The 17554-nt window shown below is 40.3% G+C and overlaps 1 protein-coding gene across 1 annotated transcript in view; it reads left to right on the forward strand.

Annotated features, from left to right (window-relative positions):
• The window catches only part of RAB27B (RAB27B, member RAS oncogene family), a 193328-nt gene that overhangs the window by 162943 nt on the left and 12831 nt on the right, over nt 1-17554 (forward strand). The window contains exons 3-5 of the mRNA XM_074952372.1: nt 12191-12362; nt 14123-14208; nt 16220-16323. Coding sequence (XP_074808473.1) covers nt 12210-12362; nt 14123-14208; nt 16220-16323 — 343 coding nt within the window. The 5' untranslated portion in view covers nt 12191-12209. The remainder of the gene's footprint in view (nt 1-12190; nt 12363-14122; nt 14209-16219; nt 16324-17554) is intronic.

The following is a 17554-nucleotide window of genomic DNA, read 5'->3' on the forward strand; positions in this document are numbered from 1 at the left end:
GAAGTGATGGATACTATAGGAAAACCGTAGAGACGTGCATCTCCAGGGCAGTCTTTCATGCATTGTTTCCCATGGTGCCTTTGCTGGAGCTTAAGGCTGCCATCCTTGGTAGAACCCCAGCAGTGTTGCCAATGTCACTCCCCCACAAGGGATAGTCTCCCACTAGCACACTTAGTGCCCTGTACTCATATGTCTGTGGGAATTTATCCTGCTCTCTTAAGAGCCAATCGTGTTTATGCAGAAGATTCTTGTTTGTGCAGCTCTTCCCCAATCTCCCACTAATGACAAACACAAGATCTCTTGTTTTTAAAGAGCTCATTTTTTCTTGCTGTTCTACGGATACTCTCTGCTTAGTGACACCACAAATAATTACTGCAGGGGTTGAACATCAAGAGATCCTGTCTTCACACACATCCCCGTTAACAGGGAAAAAGCGACCAACAGAAAATCTGATAAATACATTTTATTTCTTACATAAAAATTTGTTTTCAAAGTCTCTGAGATACCAGGTGTTGTTTACTATTCGGTTCTTGGCAGCTTCTGGGATGAGGGTAGGGGTAATCCAATTAAGGCTGTACATATATATTAAAGAAGAAAACAAATTGGTAAGTCTTCCTCCCCGCACCTCATTCCCTCCTTGTATAGAAAAGCAGCAATATGGGGCACCTGCCTTAATCCTGTGCAGTGCACTAGGGGACAGTCTGGTTCATCCAGAAAATATAGTTGATTGAAGGCTGCCTTCTCTCACTACAGAGAGAGGAGCCTTATGGTTGTAGCTAAAGATATGATTTTGTCATGGAGGTCACAGATTCTGTGACTACTTTGGCTTCAGCCCCCACCCGAGTGATGGGGCTGGAGTGGGGAGTGAACCCACAACTATTAGTGTCTTCCCCATCCCCCCTTATCCTGGGGTATTTTTAATAAAAGTCAGGGACAGGTCGCTGGCTTCCATGAATTTATTTTTGTTGCCTGTGACCGTCGCTGACTTTTACTGAAAATGCCTGTGACAAAATCTTAACCTTAATTATAGCAAAGGCAAAGAATAGGGTTACTTTAAGGAACACTAGAACCATTAATGAGTTTGCTGACAGTTGGTAGTACTTGTCCTGTTATGTTTTTTTCAGCTCAGCATGGCACCAAGTTATGTTGTTTAAACAGTGCAGTTGTATTCTAGGAAGTGTTTCAGATTCAGTGCCCTGAAATTGCATGTTGTATTTTCATGACAGTAGTACCTAGAGTGCCCATCAGGATTCAGGCTGCTTGCTGTACAAATGCATGTAAGACCGTTCCTTAGCTGAATAGCTTAATCTGAGTAGATAAGACTGAAAAAGGGTAGGAGGAAAGGATGCAACATGCAAGAAGAGTGATGGTTGGCAGAGATCATGTTTGTTCTAGGATTTGGGGGAAGGGGAAAATTGCTGCTGTATACAGGCTAAGTCATGGAAGCGATGCAAAAGGAGAGGAGGGTGGAAAAGGTAATGAGGAGCATGTATAGGGCCCTACCAAATTCACGGCCATGGAAAAACGTGTCATGGACTGTGAAATCTGGTCTTTAGTATAGGGTAAAAGCAAACAATACGGATTTCATGGGGGGAGACCAGCATTTCTCAAATTGGGGGTCCTGACCCAAAAAGGAGTTGCGGGGGAGGGTCACAAGCTTATTTTTTGGGGGGGTCACAGTATTTCCATTTTGTGCTGACTTCAGAGCTGGGTGGCATACCATACCATGCCCCCCTATTGTAGGGGGGTTGTGGTACTGCCACTCTTACTGGTGGTGCTGCCTTCAGAGCTGAGCAGCTGGAGAGTGGCCGCGGCTGGCCGGAAGCCCAGCTCTGAAGGCAGAGCCTCTGCCAGCAGCAGCGTAGAAGTAAGAATAGTAGTACCACAACCCCCCCTAAAATAATCTTGCGATACCCCCCCCCCCCTTTAGGTGAAAGGGGTTAGAGCAGACTCAGACCCCTTTCACCTAAATTGTATGGTTTGATTCGTCTTTGTTTCAAATTTTCTGTGGAGCATTGGGATCAGAAAGCACTTTGACAGACTAGCATACACAAATTAATCAAGACACCAATTTCTTCAATGTGGCAAAAGTACCACAGGGCATGTTAACCATGCATTGAAACAGATATTTGAAAAGGCATTCTGCTTCTACTGCACATCTGTGCATAAAAGGAGAAAATACCCTCCCACTTACAATTTTCATAGCCCAACCTCCAAAATATTCAATTGACATCTATGCACCATAAGTAATCATAATCAAATGCAGATACTCTAGAATATCTGATGACAAATGGCAGATTTCAATTATCTGCCACACTACAGTTAGAGAATATTAGAGAAAAATAATCAGTAATCAAGTTAGGAGAAGATGATGGGCTGGATGAGAGCCTTAGCTGTCTGTACAGAAAGAAAAGATCTGATATCCCTGACCCCCCCCCCCTTTGAATTAGACTTAGTCTGAGTGTGGGGGGGGGAGAAGATTAAAAGAGTGTCAAAAATGACACATGCACCCCCCTCCCTAGTTATTGGCCTGATTGACAGGAGGGCTTTGAAGGAAAGGTAAGGGGGTCAGTTTGAGGCATGTTAAATTTTTTTAATTGACAGTGTGCCATCTGGGAGGAGATGTCAGGGTGACAGGCTGAGAGACGGAATTGGCTAGAAGGAGAGGTTGCTTGGTGAGGAGCAAGGTGGATAAAAATCAATGATATTTAAAATCAAACTTGTTTTTTTTTTTTTTTTGAGGGGAAAAAAAATCTATAGTTTTAATTTAGATATCTTTGAGCTATTATGTATCTTATCATGGAACAGGGATTATTAATTCCATAGTATGAGACAGTATATTCATGTAATGTTTAAGAAAAGTTTTGTAAATGAGTTTCAATAGTTCATGGATTAGGGACCCAATCTTATGGGATTCCACAGGCTTCGGTATAGTTTATTTAGGTCAATCTTTCTATCTACTCAATGGGACTCGGTGCTCAGTCTAGAAGATACCATCACAGATGCTTAGTTTTGCCGTTCTCAAACTGTAGATTTGTGTCTCCAGAGGTAGCATGCTTGTTAACAGCAAAAATGTTTTAAAATAAATAATGTATAGAGATGCGAAATAACAGACCTCAACTCTATTGTCCCTCTGCAAATTTGTGTACATGGTGTCAATCCCTTACCCCTCTCTCAAAGTGGAAAAATTTCAAAAAGTTCAATGAAGATTGTTGAGGGTGGAATAGATCTGGACAAGGAGAAGAAGTCTGGAGATAAATGTGAGAAGCAAGGGACGTATGCTTGTTTTGTTAAAATATTATATGTTTGCTGTTGTAGAAAAAAATCCAGAATATTTAACATTTGTTTTATTTAACTAAAACAACATCTGTCTGGTGATATTCTCCTCCTAATACAGCATGGCAAGAAAATCCTCCAAATGTTAATGATTAACCTGTTGAACTGGAGATAGTTCACCTCCCAATGACTTCATAAATATCTGTTTCATTTACGTTTTGGTAAATGAAATAACCAAACAATCATTCATTTTTCTGATATAGCTGTAAAACTAATCTGAGAAATTTTCAAAATAACTTTAAAAAATGTATAGAGTGTACCTTCTAAAAATGAAACCTACATCTATCTCTGAGTTGTGAAGAATATGTATTGAGGTTATAACAACCACCAAGAATGCACTTTTATGTAGAAAACCATGATTAAATCAAGTCTTCCTGGCTAATGATTTAAATAATGATTTACATCAATTTGATTTTTAAATCAAATCTGCACTGGTGAGGAGTAAAAAGTGGAGTTGTGAGTCATTTGTATTTAGGTGCTTCTTGGAAGCTGTGTGAGCAAATAAGATAGCTAGACAGGATGTAAGGGAAGCATTAAAGCTTTTTTGAGGGAGGAAGGGCAGGCAAGGTCTCACTGAATGGAGTAGAGAAGGAGATGTTGAAGGAGCAATTAGAGAGGTGTTAGGAAAACCAGAGAGGCTGGTCTGAGAAATGCTGCAGTAGTGGAACAGAGCACCCAAGAACCCCGTCAGTGTCCGGGAAGGAGCTGGAGGAAGTTACAGTGGATCTTGTTGACCTTCTCTTGTGTGAATGAGAGAGAGAGAGAGAAGGGTTGAGGAGGGAATCCGCAAGGGAATAAGTGGAAAATATGGGTGCGTTAGTGACGTGGCTCTCGTAGCCATGGGTTTTAAGTGACGCACAGTTCTAACACTATAACACTGCTGCTAGCGGTACTAGAATGAGCTCAATGAGGTTAAAATGCTGTGGTTCTTGTATTTGGTCTCTGCAATAGACAAAGTTCCATTATACAGTAGAGTTGTACTATCCCATGTGTACCACACTCATTTATCACAGGTCCGGGAGACATGATTCAGGAATCACGATTCGGACGTAAGGCCACGCCTCTTCCAAGTTACTCACGAATGACCAGTGGAGACCTACTATTTATCACTTCTCTCTAAATACTGGTCAGCTTAAAAAACTCACTTTTTCTGATGTTTTTAGTTTAGGGAAAAAATAATCATCCAAGTGCACCCATTGAATATGTGTGACCTTCGGTGTCGTCTAGCACTGCTGTTGAGGTTATAAAATTATTGGCTGGCAACTCTTAGAGAAGACTCTTCTCATAAGAGACAATCCATTAGGTTGTTTATACTCTGTAATATCAAAACACAAACCATGCACGTAAACCAAAGTAAAACATTCCTTGTTCTGAGTGCACTCAACATAAATACACTGTAATAGTGCAATTGTAGAGGCAAACCAAAGTGGATTTGTAAAATATAGTGGGCTAAATTGAATACACTTAAGTACTTTAAAGTTGGTGTAGGGACTGAATTGACAGGTTTAAAGCAACTTTTAAAAAATGCACAATTATTCAGGACAAATCTTGAATACTTCTAATCAAGGAATGCAAGGACTGCTATTGGTCTGGGATATGGAAAACTTCAATGCCATAAGATTTTAATTAGCACAGCAAGCAATACAAGTGTTGATGGTGTGTTTAAAATAGCCTTTGGACATGTGATAGAAGTAGGGCTATCTAGCCTGTGAATCATTGGAGACTGGATAATCCATGCTTCAGAAGAAGGTGTAAAACTCCCCATCAAACAGCTAATCAAGCTGCCTGATTTAAGATACGTTAACTTCAGGAGGAAATTTCTACCTGTAGCAGGAATGAATTTAGCCCAGTGGCTCCTGTTTTAAAATGTGAAAAAAGCAAAACAGTAATATATTGGACAAACAATCATGTTGCCTCTTTGTCTACAGAGGTTCATAGTAGATTGGCTATTAACTCTGCACTCAGCCAGTCCTTTTCCTTCATGTGACTGTGGATGGTGGCTGCTCAGTTTTCTTATTGTTAGGACTACAGCTATTGAGGTTTTTTCCCCTCTGGCTTTTATAGCACCTGTGCCCTCAATCAACACAACCTCTAGTGTGCTTATCAGTAGACTTCCCGAGTGGAAATGACCTGATGCCATTGGTAGTGGTCTCCCGTATGCACTCATGTCAGTAGACCATAAATTTAGTTTTCACACCCACTTTACTAATCTGGTAGTATCTTTCTTTTGTCCAACACCTGTAGATCCATTGCATTCTGACAAATGAGCTCATCTTAACTAATTAGCCTCTCACAGTTTGTATGGTAACTTCCAACTTGTTTGTCTGTGTGTGTGTGTGTGTGTGTATGTATGTGTGTGTGTATATATATATATATATATAGTGTGTGTATAATATAAAAATCTTCTTACTATATGTTCCATTCTATGCATCCGATGAAGTGGGCTGTAGCCCATGAAAGCTTATGCTCTAATAAATTTGTTAGTCTCTAAGGTGCCACAAGTACTCCTGTTTGTTTTGCGAACCCGGAGTAGTAAGTTGTAGTTCCATCCGTGTACATTTGACCATTCACTTTGTACACTGAAACCTTTTTATTTGGTAGAGAAATTTAAAACACAGCTTTCAAGCGACATGAAGCTTGGGACTAATGCTGAGTTTATAGATAGATGGTTTTCAGTGCTCTATTCTGCCTGATCTAAGATTCAGCTCTGTTAGCCAAGGCCAAAGTGGGCTTATGAGACTCTAATAAGTGGCTCAGAATAGTGGAGGACAAGCACCACAGTAAGTGTAGAGTACACACAACCTCTGCTTGAGATTGTGAACGAATAATGGCTACTCCCAAGATGCCTGTCTTTCTTTGCTTTATCTAATGGGTCACATGAGATTATGGCTGTAAAGAACAATACTTCAGGCCATGTAACTTTGCTCCATATTTTGACATACATGCTGGATGAGAGAAACTCTATGTGGAATCTCTTGTCATGCAATTGGCTTGTTGAACTAGAATGATCCAGTGAATTTTCTGTCCTCTCTGTGCAGTGTACAGAACAAAGGAGACACCAAGCTGTCTGTGAATAGACTGTCACAAAAGCTGATGCTGCTAGACTTTTTTAAAAAAATTCTTTTGATCTTTCCCAAGTCAGAAAATGCCAAATAGCCTCTTGCAGTCACTGGGCTGCTTCGTATTTGTCAAAGAGCATGTATGTAGGTGAAACTGTATTTGGGAAGCTCTCTCAGCGATACAGATAACAAATGAAAACAAATTTCAGGTTAATCAAAATTTGTTAGTTAAAGCAAGCTGGCACTTCTTTATTCATGCACCAAGGGGGATAGATTCTGTTCTTATTGAAACTACTGGAATTACACTGGTGCAAATAGGAGTATCTGAGAGCAGAATTTGACCCAGGGAATCCAGTTCAGATGCCTTGGTGATGCACACAATACAAGAATTTGAATAGAATAGAACCTCTTCTACACTAAGGATTCATTAGACCCCATTCATAAGGAAGCAAACACTTTTTTGCTTATGAGGAGTACTAAGATTGAGAGGCAGTGTAAAATGGCTTGCACATACATAGTCTCATTCATCTCATGATCTCAAGGCATTTTACAAAAGTAGGTAAGCATTGTTATCTCTCTTTTATTGATCAGTGTTTCAGCCTTTTAAGGGATTGCCAACCTGATTTTAAAGTAAAAAAACCAAAAACAAAACATGACCACATTGCATTTACTATAAAAGTAAAATAAAACATATTCATGTGTGTGTTTGAGAGGTTGATGGAGCATACCACAGGGAATGCAGAACAAGATTTTCTCTGCTTTAGATTGTAATAGAATTTTCAGTGCCTCATGACCCCTCCTCCCCGCTTGCCTTTTGGGACCCCTGGGGGTCATAACCTTTGAGCTGAGAAACATTGTTATGGATAGCTTCCCTGGTGCTTTAAATACCCAAGATAATGCAACCGGTCCTCAGCAGAACTTAGAATGAAATCCAGGTCCACTGAATCTCAATTCACCCATTTTCACTGCTAAACTATGGTGCCTCAAATTTGAAGTTGATCCTAATTTAAATTTATTATTATTATTTTTGGTCAGATTTGGGACAATAGCCAATGTCTAAATTTCATGAGTGCTTCTTTGCAAAAACAGATGGTGATGTTCCCCATCTTGCAAAAATGCAGTTTTTTAGCTGTCAGGCACATATGGTAGAGTAGTATTGACCAATTAAGAGTTCCCTGCCTGGTTGGAGGACTCTCTGGGCTTGCATCCTGCAAATTATCCACAACAGAGGGCTAGTTGGGACCCCAGTTGGTCAGAACTACTGTTAGGAACCATGAGCATCTCTTTTTCCAAACCAGTAAGAGCCATGGTTACTAATAAATGGCACTTGATCTTTGCATACCACTCTCATGCTTTCACCACACAGTGTCCTGCTGCCCAGGACCTGCTGTGGTTATCCATCGGTACAGAAAGATGTTCGACCTTGTAGTGCGTACCTGAATTGTTTTTAGGCAGGAACCAATGCCACCAGGTGCTGCATCTTTCCCTATTGCTTGGGGGGAGAGTTCCTGGTATTGAGGTCGCCATCAGCATAAGGAGAGGGAGTAACTGAATAAATAAAAGTGGCAGGGAGAAGTATGATGAAGTAACATACCTCCAAGTTCTGGTCAACCAGGCCAGCAACTCCAGTTACTGCAAAGAAAGCAAAAGGGCAGTTTCTGCCCTTGATGGATAAGAAATTAACCTTAGGAACAATTCTCCAAGGATCAGGGTGGATTCTCCATCATGGCAATTTCTTAAATCAAGATTTGGATCTTTTTTGGAAAGAGATGTTCTAGGAATTATTTTGGGGAAAGTTCTATGACCTGTTATACAGAAAGTTGGACTAGACAATCACAGAGGTCCCTTCTGGGCATGGAATCTATGAAAAGAAGAGGAGAATCAGTCAGCTCCATCAATATTTTTGATATTGACCTCAAATGCTATAACTAAAGATGTATAAAGCTAGTACACATAGTACTTAAGAGCTTTACTGTACTACTTTCATGATGATGATTCCTGGCATACTGTAGTTCCTGTCCTGGTTTGGACGATAATGAAGGGACAGAAGTGAAATAAAATACGCCTTGTCACAAATGGATGCGGCTTGGCAACCATCCTTTCCTCTCTGCTGAAGCTGTATTTAGGTTCCCCAAATAAACTCTGACAACCTGCAAAGGCCCTGCTGTGTAAGTAATAAGATTAGACAGCTGTTGTGTGGGGCAAAGGAAGTCTCTCAGAAGTGTTACTATTGCAGCTATTTAGTTCTAAGAGCATATGCTCAGTGCAAGCCAAACAGGCCTGGCAGATCATGTTCAATGTTTCTCACTCTTTGCATGAATCTGTGCTATCCTCTATAACTTAATGATTTAAATATTTGTAGCAGAGGTGTATGACGATGCCGCTTCCATAGATCTGGTCCATTGTTCTCTTTAGACGTAGAAACCATTTAAATGCTCAGAATTTAATGTTATAAATGGTAGTTGGTTTTGTGTTAACATTACGTATTTGGAGTCTATGCAAAATTCTTACTTACCTTCAATATATGAATAACTTACCATATTTAAAAAAAACAAACAACTACTCAGTGGAGGCATCCGGATGTACACGCACCCTAAGCGAGTAAGTACCTGAACATATTGTAACCTAAATGAACTGTAAACAGAGTATTCAGCTCTTTGAAATGTATAGCAAATCACCTGTGAATGGTGGAAAAACAGGCAATTGCATTATGTTAATCCGTGTAGCTAATTACCAGTGATGCTTCGGAAACAGATCTACTTCAAAGTCTCCATGATTGCCTATTTTTCGCCTAAGGACTCCGACCTGTCAAGAGAAGGCCTGGAACTGTAATAAAACCTTTGGGTCCTGATCCTTTTTATCTCAGATCTGCTTGATGCTTCATGCAGGGGAAGTTTAAGTCACAAGACTGAGATCTCCAGTCCTAACTGGATCACCCTGGATATGGACATTGGACTATAACCTATGGACTAATTCTGAAAATTTTTTGCAACTACAAAGCTCACCATCTCTACTTTGAATATGATCTCAGAACTGTACTCATGTCTGTATGTATTTTGATCTTTTAACCAATTCTCTCTCTCTCTCTCTCTCCTTTTTAAATACATTTTAGTTTAGTTAATAAGAATTGGCTGTAAGTGTGTATTTGGGTAAGATCTGAAATATTCATCATATAAAAAAGTTCTACCAATCCCATTAACCTCCCAGGTTAATGAATAAGATTTTCAGTAATCCTCCTCATTTGACTTGGGTGTCTGAGTGGAGGCCTAAGGCTGGGATACTTTAACGGAACTGTGTTGGTGGCTTCTGGATAACCAGTAAGGTATTATAGAAGCCGTTGTGTGCTGGCTTGGCAAATCTAAGTATATTGTAATATTCACCAGAGTTGGGGATTATCTGCCCCATTCTTTGCAGTTCACCCTAACTGAATAGCCTCAGTGAGGCTCCCTGGGACTCGGTCACAGGGATTGAACCAAAAAATATCCTAAAAACATTTGATTCACTTTAAACCAAAATCTTTTTTTTTTTTCTGCTCATGTTTAAAAACTTGAGGGGAAAAAATTCATTTTGAATGAAGTGAAACTGTTCAGGTGTTGCATTTTGATTTGGTCATTTTAGGGTGCTTCTTGGCTTTTATACTGGCCAAATTCCAAAATGGAATGTCATTTTGAAATGAAATATTTTGACATTTTTGAATCCCCCCCCCCCCCCTTTTTTTTTTTTTTTTAAATCAGCCAAAACTGTTTGGTGAATTCAACACAAATCCAAGAAATACTTTGGTTTACCCAAATCTGTATTTTTTTTTTTTAAAGTTTAAAAAAAACTTCATCCTAAAAATTTCACCCATCTCTAGTATACACCACTTAAAATCTACATGACAGACACATTCTGTCCACATAACCATGCCAAAGAGCAAACTTGGCTTTAGACATGTTCTTGCATTTAGTAGTGACCTTTGGACAATTGCTTACTGAAACTTTAACTTAAATCCATGGAGTAGCAAAATAGACCACCTCCTACCTAATGTACGTAAATCTAGCACTGATAGTGCCATCTGATCATGTACAGCAGTTGAGCTCTGAGATGGAGTCTTTTTTCCCTGTTGACTGTCTCCTTTGATCTTGAAGATACACATTTCTTGTACCTGGAAAACAAAACACTCTCCCCTCCCCCATTTTGGAACACAAAGGTAAATTTGGTTTTTAAGCTAAGATGGATTCTCTCTCACTCACACTCTCACTCACACACCCCTCCCGTGAAGCATCTGTAGAACAGGCCACACAACTTGTACAATACAGAGGAGTTTACAAAGCCATTTGTAGGAATAATATAACAATCCAGAGGAATGTTTTGATTTTAGCCTGGAAGGCCTATTACATACCAAATCATCAAGAGAAAACAATTCTGTTTTCCTCTGTTAAACAATTATATTCTAAGTCATGTGAAGAAGACTTATAGTTTGTCATCTGTGATTTTCCTACAGCATTGGTGATTTTTAAACCATGTAAACCTTAGTGGGTGGTAGCTTCTTCAGTGTGAAAATTGAGTACAGATGGCGTATCCGTTGAACAATTAATAGGATTATTATTGTCTATCAGATTAGAGGAATTTAAAGAACATGCAACTACATCCGCATTACCTTTTTTCTTTTAATTTACAGTAAAATAATGGATTGGCGAGAAGGTTGTATCCCTGAGTTTTGGTGTTATCCTGTGGGTACCAGAAAGGTACCTCCTATTCATGTGTCTGTGGCACATGATCATCTAGTCCAGTGGTTCTTAGACTTCCTTGCACTGCGACTCCCTTCTGACGACAAAAATTACCACATAGCCCCGGGTGCAGGAGGGGACCAGAGCCTGAGCCCCACCACCCTGGGTGGGTGTGTGGGTGGGTGTGGGGGGGAGGGGCCAAAGCCCAAGGGCTTCAGCCTGAGGCAGGGGGCCTGTAACCTGAGCCTTGCTGCTCAGCAAGTCTAAGCCAACCCTGGTGACCCCATTAAAATGGGGTCGCGACCCACTTTGGGCTCCCGACGCACTGTTTGAGAACTGCTGGTTTAGTCTCTTGTGGGCTGGTATAATTTTGGTTGGTGGGTTTAATGTGCGGGTGCTGTGTAGTGGTGGTGGCCTGTGACATATAGGAGGTTCGAGCAGATGATGCGGTGGTCCTTTTGGCCTTTAAATTCTGACTCTATTGAGGCATTTGAAAGTGTAATTGAAATTTTGTCCCAGCCTCCACCAACTCACAAGATTGAAATTTAGACTAGGCTTGGCCATGCCCTAAAACTTTCAAACTAGCATTTGAGTTCTTGTGTTACATGGGCTAAAATCTAAAACTATAGGCTTCCTTCCTTCCTCTACTCTCTTCCTGTGTAAACATTTTTAGCAGACAGTCTTGAATACAGACAATAGCAATTTAATTCAGTCAAATGAACAAAAGTTGTTTTAAAATTAAGCATACTAAGAATTCATTGTTGAACCCAGTTATACTTTTGGCTTTAGAGAATTAGACAACTTCATAGAGGATAGGTCCATCAATGGCTATTAGCCAAGATGGTCAGGGATGCAACCCCAAGTTCTGGGAGTCCCTAATTTTCTGACTGTTAGAAGCTGGGACTAGACAACAGGGGATGGATCACTCAAAATTGCCTTGTTCTGTTCTTTTCCCTCTGAAGCATCTGGCATTGGCCACTGTCAGAGATAAGATACTGGGGTAGTTGGACCATTGGTCAGACTCAGTCTGGCTGTTCTTATGTTTATCACTGTTTGTTTTAAAACCAGTTCTTCCTCTCTCTGCAGGTTCATAAAAATCAGCACTATGACTGATGGGGACTATGACTATCTGATCAAACTCCTGGCCCTGGGGGATTCTGGGGTTGGGAAGACAACATTTCTTTACAGATACACAGACAACAAATTCAACCCAAAATTCATCACAACAGTAGGAATAGACTTTCGGGAAAAACGTGTGGTAAGTTTCTCAAGTCATCAAATGTCTTCACTTCTTCCAGTTTCCAATAGTGTTGAGAACATGCTTTACGTAAATATATACGGTTCCTCTTACTGAAAGGTTTAAGGTGTGTTGAGAATGCCTTTTCTACTTTAGTTTCTGACTTGCATCCAGTCAAAAATAGAAGGGAGTGGGGTAGAAGTTGTTGCCCTCAGATGGCTGCCTGGTGTCCTAGTGGGGTATTATGTATTTACATTCCATTAGCACCAAAGGCCTCCAGCGGGGCCCACGGTGCTAGCTGATATACAGACTCATTACAGAGACAGCCTCTGCCACAAATTAGTTTGCGGCCGGAAGAGATAACATGACAGAAAGAGGCACAGTGAGTGTCTTGCCCAAGATCACACGCCAGGTAAATGGTTGAACTGGAAGTAGAACCCATGTCTTCATGCTCCTTCCCAATGCTCAGTCAACTAGATCAGAGGTCAGCAATCTTCAGCACACAACCCATCAGGGAAATCCGCTGTTGGGCCACGAGACGTTTTGTTTATGTTGACCGTCCAGAGGCATGACTCCCCTCCGCCCCCACAGCTTCCGGTGGCCACGGTTCGCCATTCCCAGCCAATGGGAGCTGCGGGAAGTGGTGGCCAGCATGTTCCTGCAGCTCCCATTGGCCGGGAGTGGTGAACTGCAGCCACTGGGAGTTGCGGGGGGCCGTGCCTGCAGATGGTCAACGTAAACAAAATGTCTTGTGACCCACCAGCAGACTTCCCTGATGGGCCACGTGCCAAAGGTTGCCGACTCCAAACTAAATACTGCCTCCCAAGGTGTCTATAGCACAAACGATTGACTTCTTTGACTCACTTTGGTAATGTGGCTGTAGATTGAACTATCCTCATGCCTCTATAGGTGGCCCTTTCAGGCTACAATTCCACACTTGTAGAACAGTGTGGGCTAGCTTGTACTGTGGTGCATTTGTTCCTTAATATTAAATGGAAGATAACAATCTTCTGTGCTGTCAACCTGACTCCTTTCGTGTGTACTAACATTCATTGCCACTATTTTTATAGACCACAACTATTGTGCATATCCACAGACCTTGACAAAAATGGATAGTATTTTTTTTATTGCACAAAAAAATTTCTGTCTTCAGATAAGAATGCTCTTGGCTTGCTTGAAGCACAATAGCAATCATCATAAATCACAGGATCGGAAATCAGGAAATGTGGACTCTGTTCCTAGTTCTTGAACCTTGGATGTTAATACTTGCCAAACTCAAAGGGAAGTGCCTAAATTCACTAGTGTATGTAAAGTGCTTGCATAGCATTGCAAAGTGTTTTGGAAGCATTAACCATAACCAGAATGGAGCATTTGCAAAAAGCAGGTCTTTAATGCACAGCAGGCCATATTAAAGAAATCTAGGAGGTGATTTCAACACATTTTGTATCCTGAAGTGAGCAGAATCAGGGTCTAAATGACCATATTAAATATACCCCATTCATCTTCAGAAGACAGTATTGGTTTTCTGGTTTTGAAATATTGTTTTGTAAGAGGCCCTTTTTGAAGTGAAATATTAGTGAATGTGAATCTCTGTAGCAAGTTTAAGCTATATTTAATAAACCAACTTATTCTCCATTTGTTTTTGAAGAATTTTTTTTGTTTCAGTACAGCACTATGTGCTAAGGGTGAAATTTTAGTAATGGGAAAGACATTCATAAATTAAGCAAAAGACTTCTTTATTGACTATAGAATAAGCTGATTCTACTCTGTGTGTTTGTCAGATATACAATAGCAGAGGACCAAATGGATCTCCAGGAAAAGCCTTTAAGGTTCATCTACAGCTTTGGGACACCGCTGGGCAGGAAAGGTAATGCACAGAGTTTGGCATCTCATATCCAGTTAATCAGAATCATATGCATGTTTTCTAAAATGTAGACAGGTATCCTGTTCAGGTGAGTCAGAAAAAACACTGGTCTTCTGTCTCAGATTTTGGTTTTGACAACAAATGAAAATCCACCACTTGTTCCCGAAGGATCATTTTAAACTGTTGCTGCTTTGCTGTGATTATACTGAAATACTGTGTTCACTTCTTTTTGTAAGCTCCCCTAGCTACTCTGGAGGAGCAGTAAAGTTCATGGTGATTTGTTAGCACACAGTATATAGCTTGGCCTACTCTTGATGATTAAATATTGGCTGTGCCTAGAGACAGGAAAGGGGGCAGGGGAAATCGGTGAGGTAGCAGGAAACAGTACTGAGGCGGGAAACAGCTCATTAAATGGAGAAGGGGAAACCATGAGAACAAGCTGTCATCATACTTCTAAAGGGAACCTGAAAGCACTGAAGGAAAATTGCTTACAGCAAAATTCAGTGGATAGGAGAACAAAATCAGACCTGAAGAAAAGAAGTGCAACTGCATTGTTTGTGCCTTTGTCATCTTTTTGTGTGGCATCTACACCTGGAAAGACTAATTTTGATTTGAACCAACATGTTTCCATGTTTTTCTTTCAAGCTCTCCTGAAGCACATAGGGGAGGTCTAGGGTACAGAACCTAAGAGAGGTCACAAAGTAAATGACTGGCAAACGAGGAACTGGACACATGCTCAATGTTGCAGCTAAAGCACCTATCCCTGTGTCCATAGTCTGTGGTGTCTGTCTAAATTATAAGTTCCTCAAGGTAGGAACCTTGTCTTCATACTTTTTGTAGATAGCGAACATACTTACTGTGGTGCTATATTAAAATTGGCCTCTATTAAGACACACCCATTTTTCTGGTTTGAATCTGTCCCATTGTCTCTTTGACAACCACATTTAGCCATGCCTTTTATACATGATCACTTCTACAAAAGGGATCATATGGTAGCACTCTTGCAGCTAGCTTGTCATGGGAAACCTAATGACTGTGTGGCTCTTTTGCAGCAGTAGTTTGTTTTAATTTTGATGCATGTGCCCTGGGGTATCTTATCTACCACATCTGCTACTGACAGATGTACCAGATTATGTGGTGGCTTTTGTGATGTGGTAAACCTTCCTGTACATAAGACAGAGCACCAAATTCCATTTTCTGTTTTCATAATGTGTTTGGTTTCCTAATTTATTTGAGACTCTGGCTTGTGGTCCTGTGGCAGCAAACTGGGGCTATATTTTGGATGCTGGGTCCATGGCTTTGTGGAAAATCTGCAAAATGTGTTCTCTGAATGCACAAGGACCAAACAAGTTTCATTGAGCTCAGATTGTCAACTACAGGTAAATCAGGGCCTCTGTAGATGAGCTTCCCAGTAAACTGTTTTTATTCTAAACTATGATTAAATGGCCAGATACTTCTTTCATATCTGCCATATTAGGTGGTGGTTATCCATCAAGGAAAAGTTTCCTCACAATACTCTTCTTGTATTCATCAATTGAACAGATTTGTGTCCCAGTGATTAGGGATGAACTCAGTGCATCTGTATCATTGTGATTAAACAAGCAACATGTTAATTTTTAGACTAGTTCAAATTCTCTATCCTTTGGACTAGCAGAGTGGTCATTGACAATGTAACGTTCTCACACATCTAAGCATCCTCTGGTAAATTACACGCTCACTGATAGCTATGATAAATGTAGCCAAAAGAAAGGCCAGGGGCTTTTGACTATTACGAGAACACTTGGCTGATTGTGCAACTTCTCTGGGTTTGGATTTTTTAAAAACTGCCTGTTACAAAAAAAGCTTTACTGAATCTCTTTTGCATCTCCCCTTTTGATGGTTGGTTGGTGGTTTTTTGTTTTTTGTTTTTGTTTCAACCCCCCCGCCCCCATAAGTCCTGCACTAAAAATCATTACCTAGTGATTTTAGAGGTCTGTCTGTGTTAATAGAGCTGCTTATTTGTTCCTTCCTTCAGATTTCGAAGTCTCACCACAGCATTTTTCAGAGATGCCATGGGCTTTTTATTAATGTTTGATCTCACCAGTCAACAGAGCTTCTTAAATGTCAGAAACTGGATGAGTAAGTAAAACAAACAGCTTGCATGCATCCGATAGCTAGCAGCTTGTTTTTGTGTTTTGGGGGTGGTGGTTTTTTTGGTGTGTGTTGTGTGGTTTTTTTTGTTTGTTTGTTTTTTTTTAAGGTTACTGTATATTGAAGGTCTTCATTTATGTGATGTTAATTTCAAAGCGTGGTCCAGTATTTTTCAGGTGGCCATAAACCTATGACTTGAGTAGGTGGGCTCTGAAGTCCCAGCTCTGGAAAACTACACAAACTTGTTAACTTTCAGAGCATTCTGCAAAGCACATCTATTCCTCTGGCCTTTTCTGGGATGGATTGGAGGTTGAGACGAGTTTGTGGTGGTCAGTTTTTGGGACTTGTAAAATAAAATTAATCATACCATATATGTGCTTAGTATGATGTTACGGACTGTTACATTTTGTATTATCACTGTTTGGGCTGTGTGGCATTGTATTTTTTATTTGTATAAAGGATGTTTATTGGTCTTTAATACGGTACAGTGACTAAGGTCTGGTTAGATGTTTCATCAGATTTTAAACACAGCCTACCAAACAAAAATGAGAAATATGTGTATTTTAGGTATATTTCAATAGCTTCTTGCTTCGCATTTGGTTTAACCTATTAAGAAATCTAGTTCTAGAAACATCCAAGAGGCAGCATTGTATGCTGTCTAGAATACAGTTGGGTGAGGTGACACTAAAGGAGTTCACACTTCTACTCCTAGTTCTGATACTGATTTACTTGTGACCATGGTCATGTCACTGAACTTTTGTGCCTCATTTTTCCTATCCCTAAAATAGGATAATCCTTTCCTGCCTATCTAGGAGGTTTTATTACTGTTGAGCTTCAAGGCTCCTGAAAAGCAGTGTTAGTGCAGTGCAGTCATAACTCCTAACAACTGACCATACTTACTCTGAATCTTAACAAGAAACATGCCACTTTTAAATAATTCTACATTTTGAAAAATATGGTTACTTCTTGCATCTTGTGCCTGTTGCCCACTGACTTGAGCAGGACCAGGATTTGGACCCAACGTATTTAAAAAAATGAAGAGTTGAGAAGAAACTGAGGGATTTATAGTGTGTGGTGGTTTTGTTGGGGGTTTTTTGTTTTGTTTTGCAAGGCAGGAATATCTGATGCAGAAATATGTGAGGTAACCTGAAGCAAGGGTTAAAACAAAATGGCTAGAGAGCATGGATCATCCCTATTTAAAATAAAAATGTTTTTAAAA

The sequence above is a fragment of the Natator depressus genome, chromosome 5 (genome assembly GCF_965152275.1).
Source record: "Natator depressus isolate rNatDep1 chromosome 5, rNatDep2.hap1, whole genome shotgun sequence".
Taxonomy (NCBI): domain Eukaryota; kingdom Metazoa; phylum Chordata; order Testudines; family Cheloniidae; genus Natator; species Natator depressus.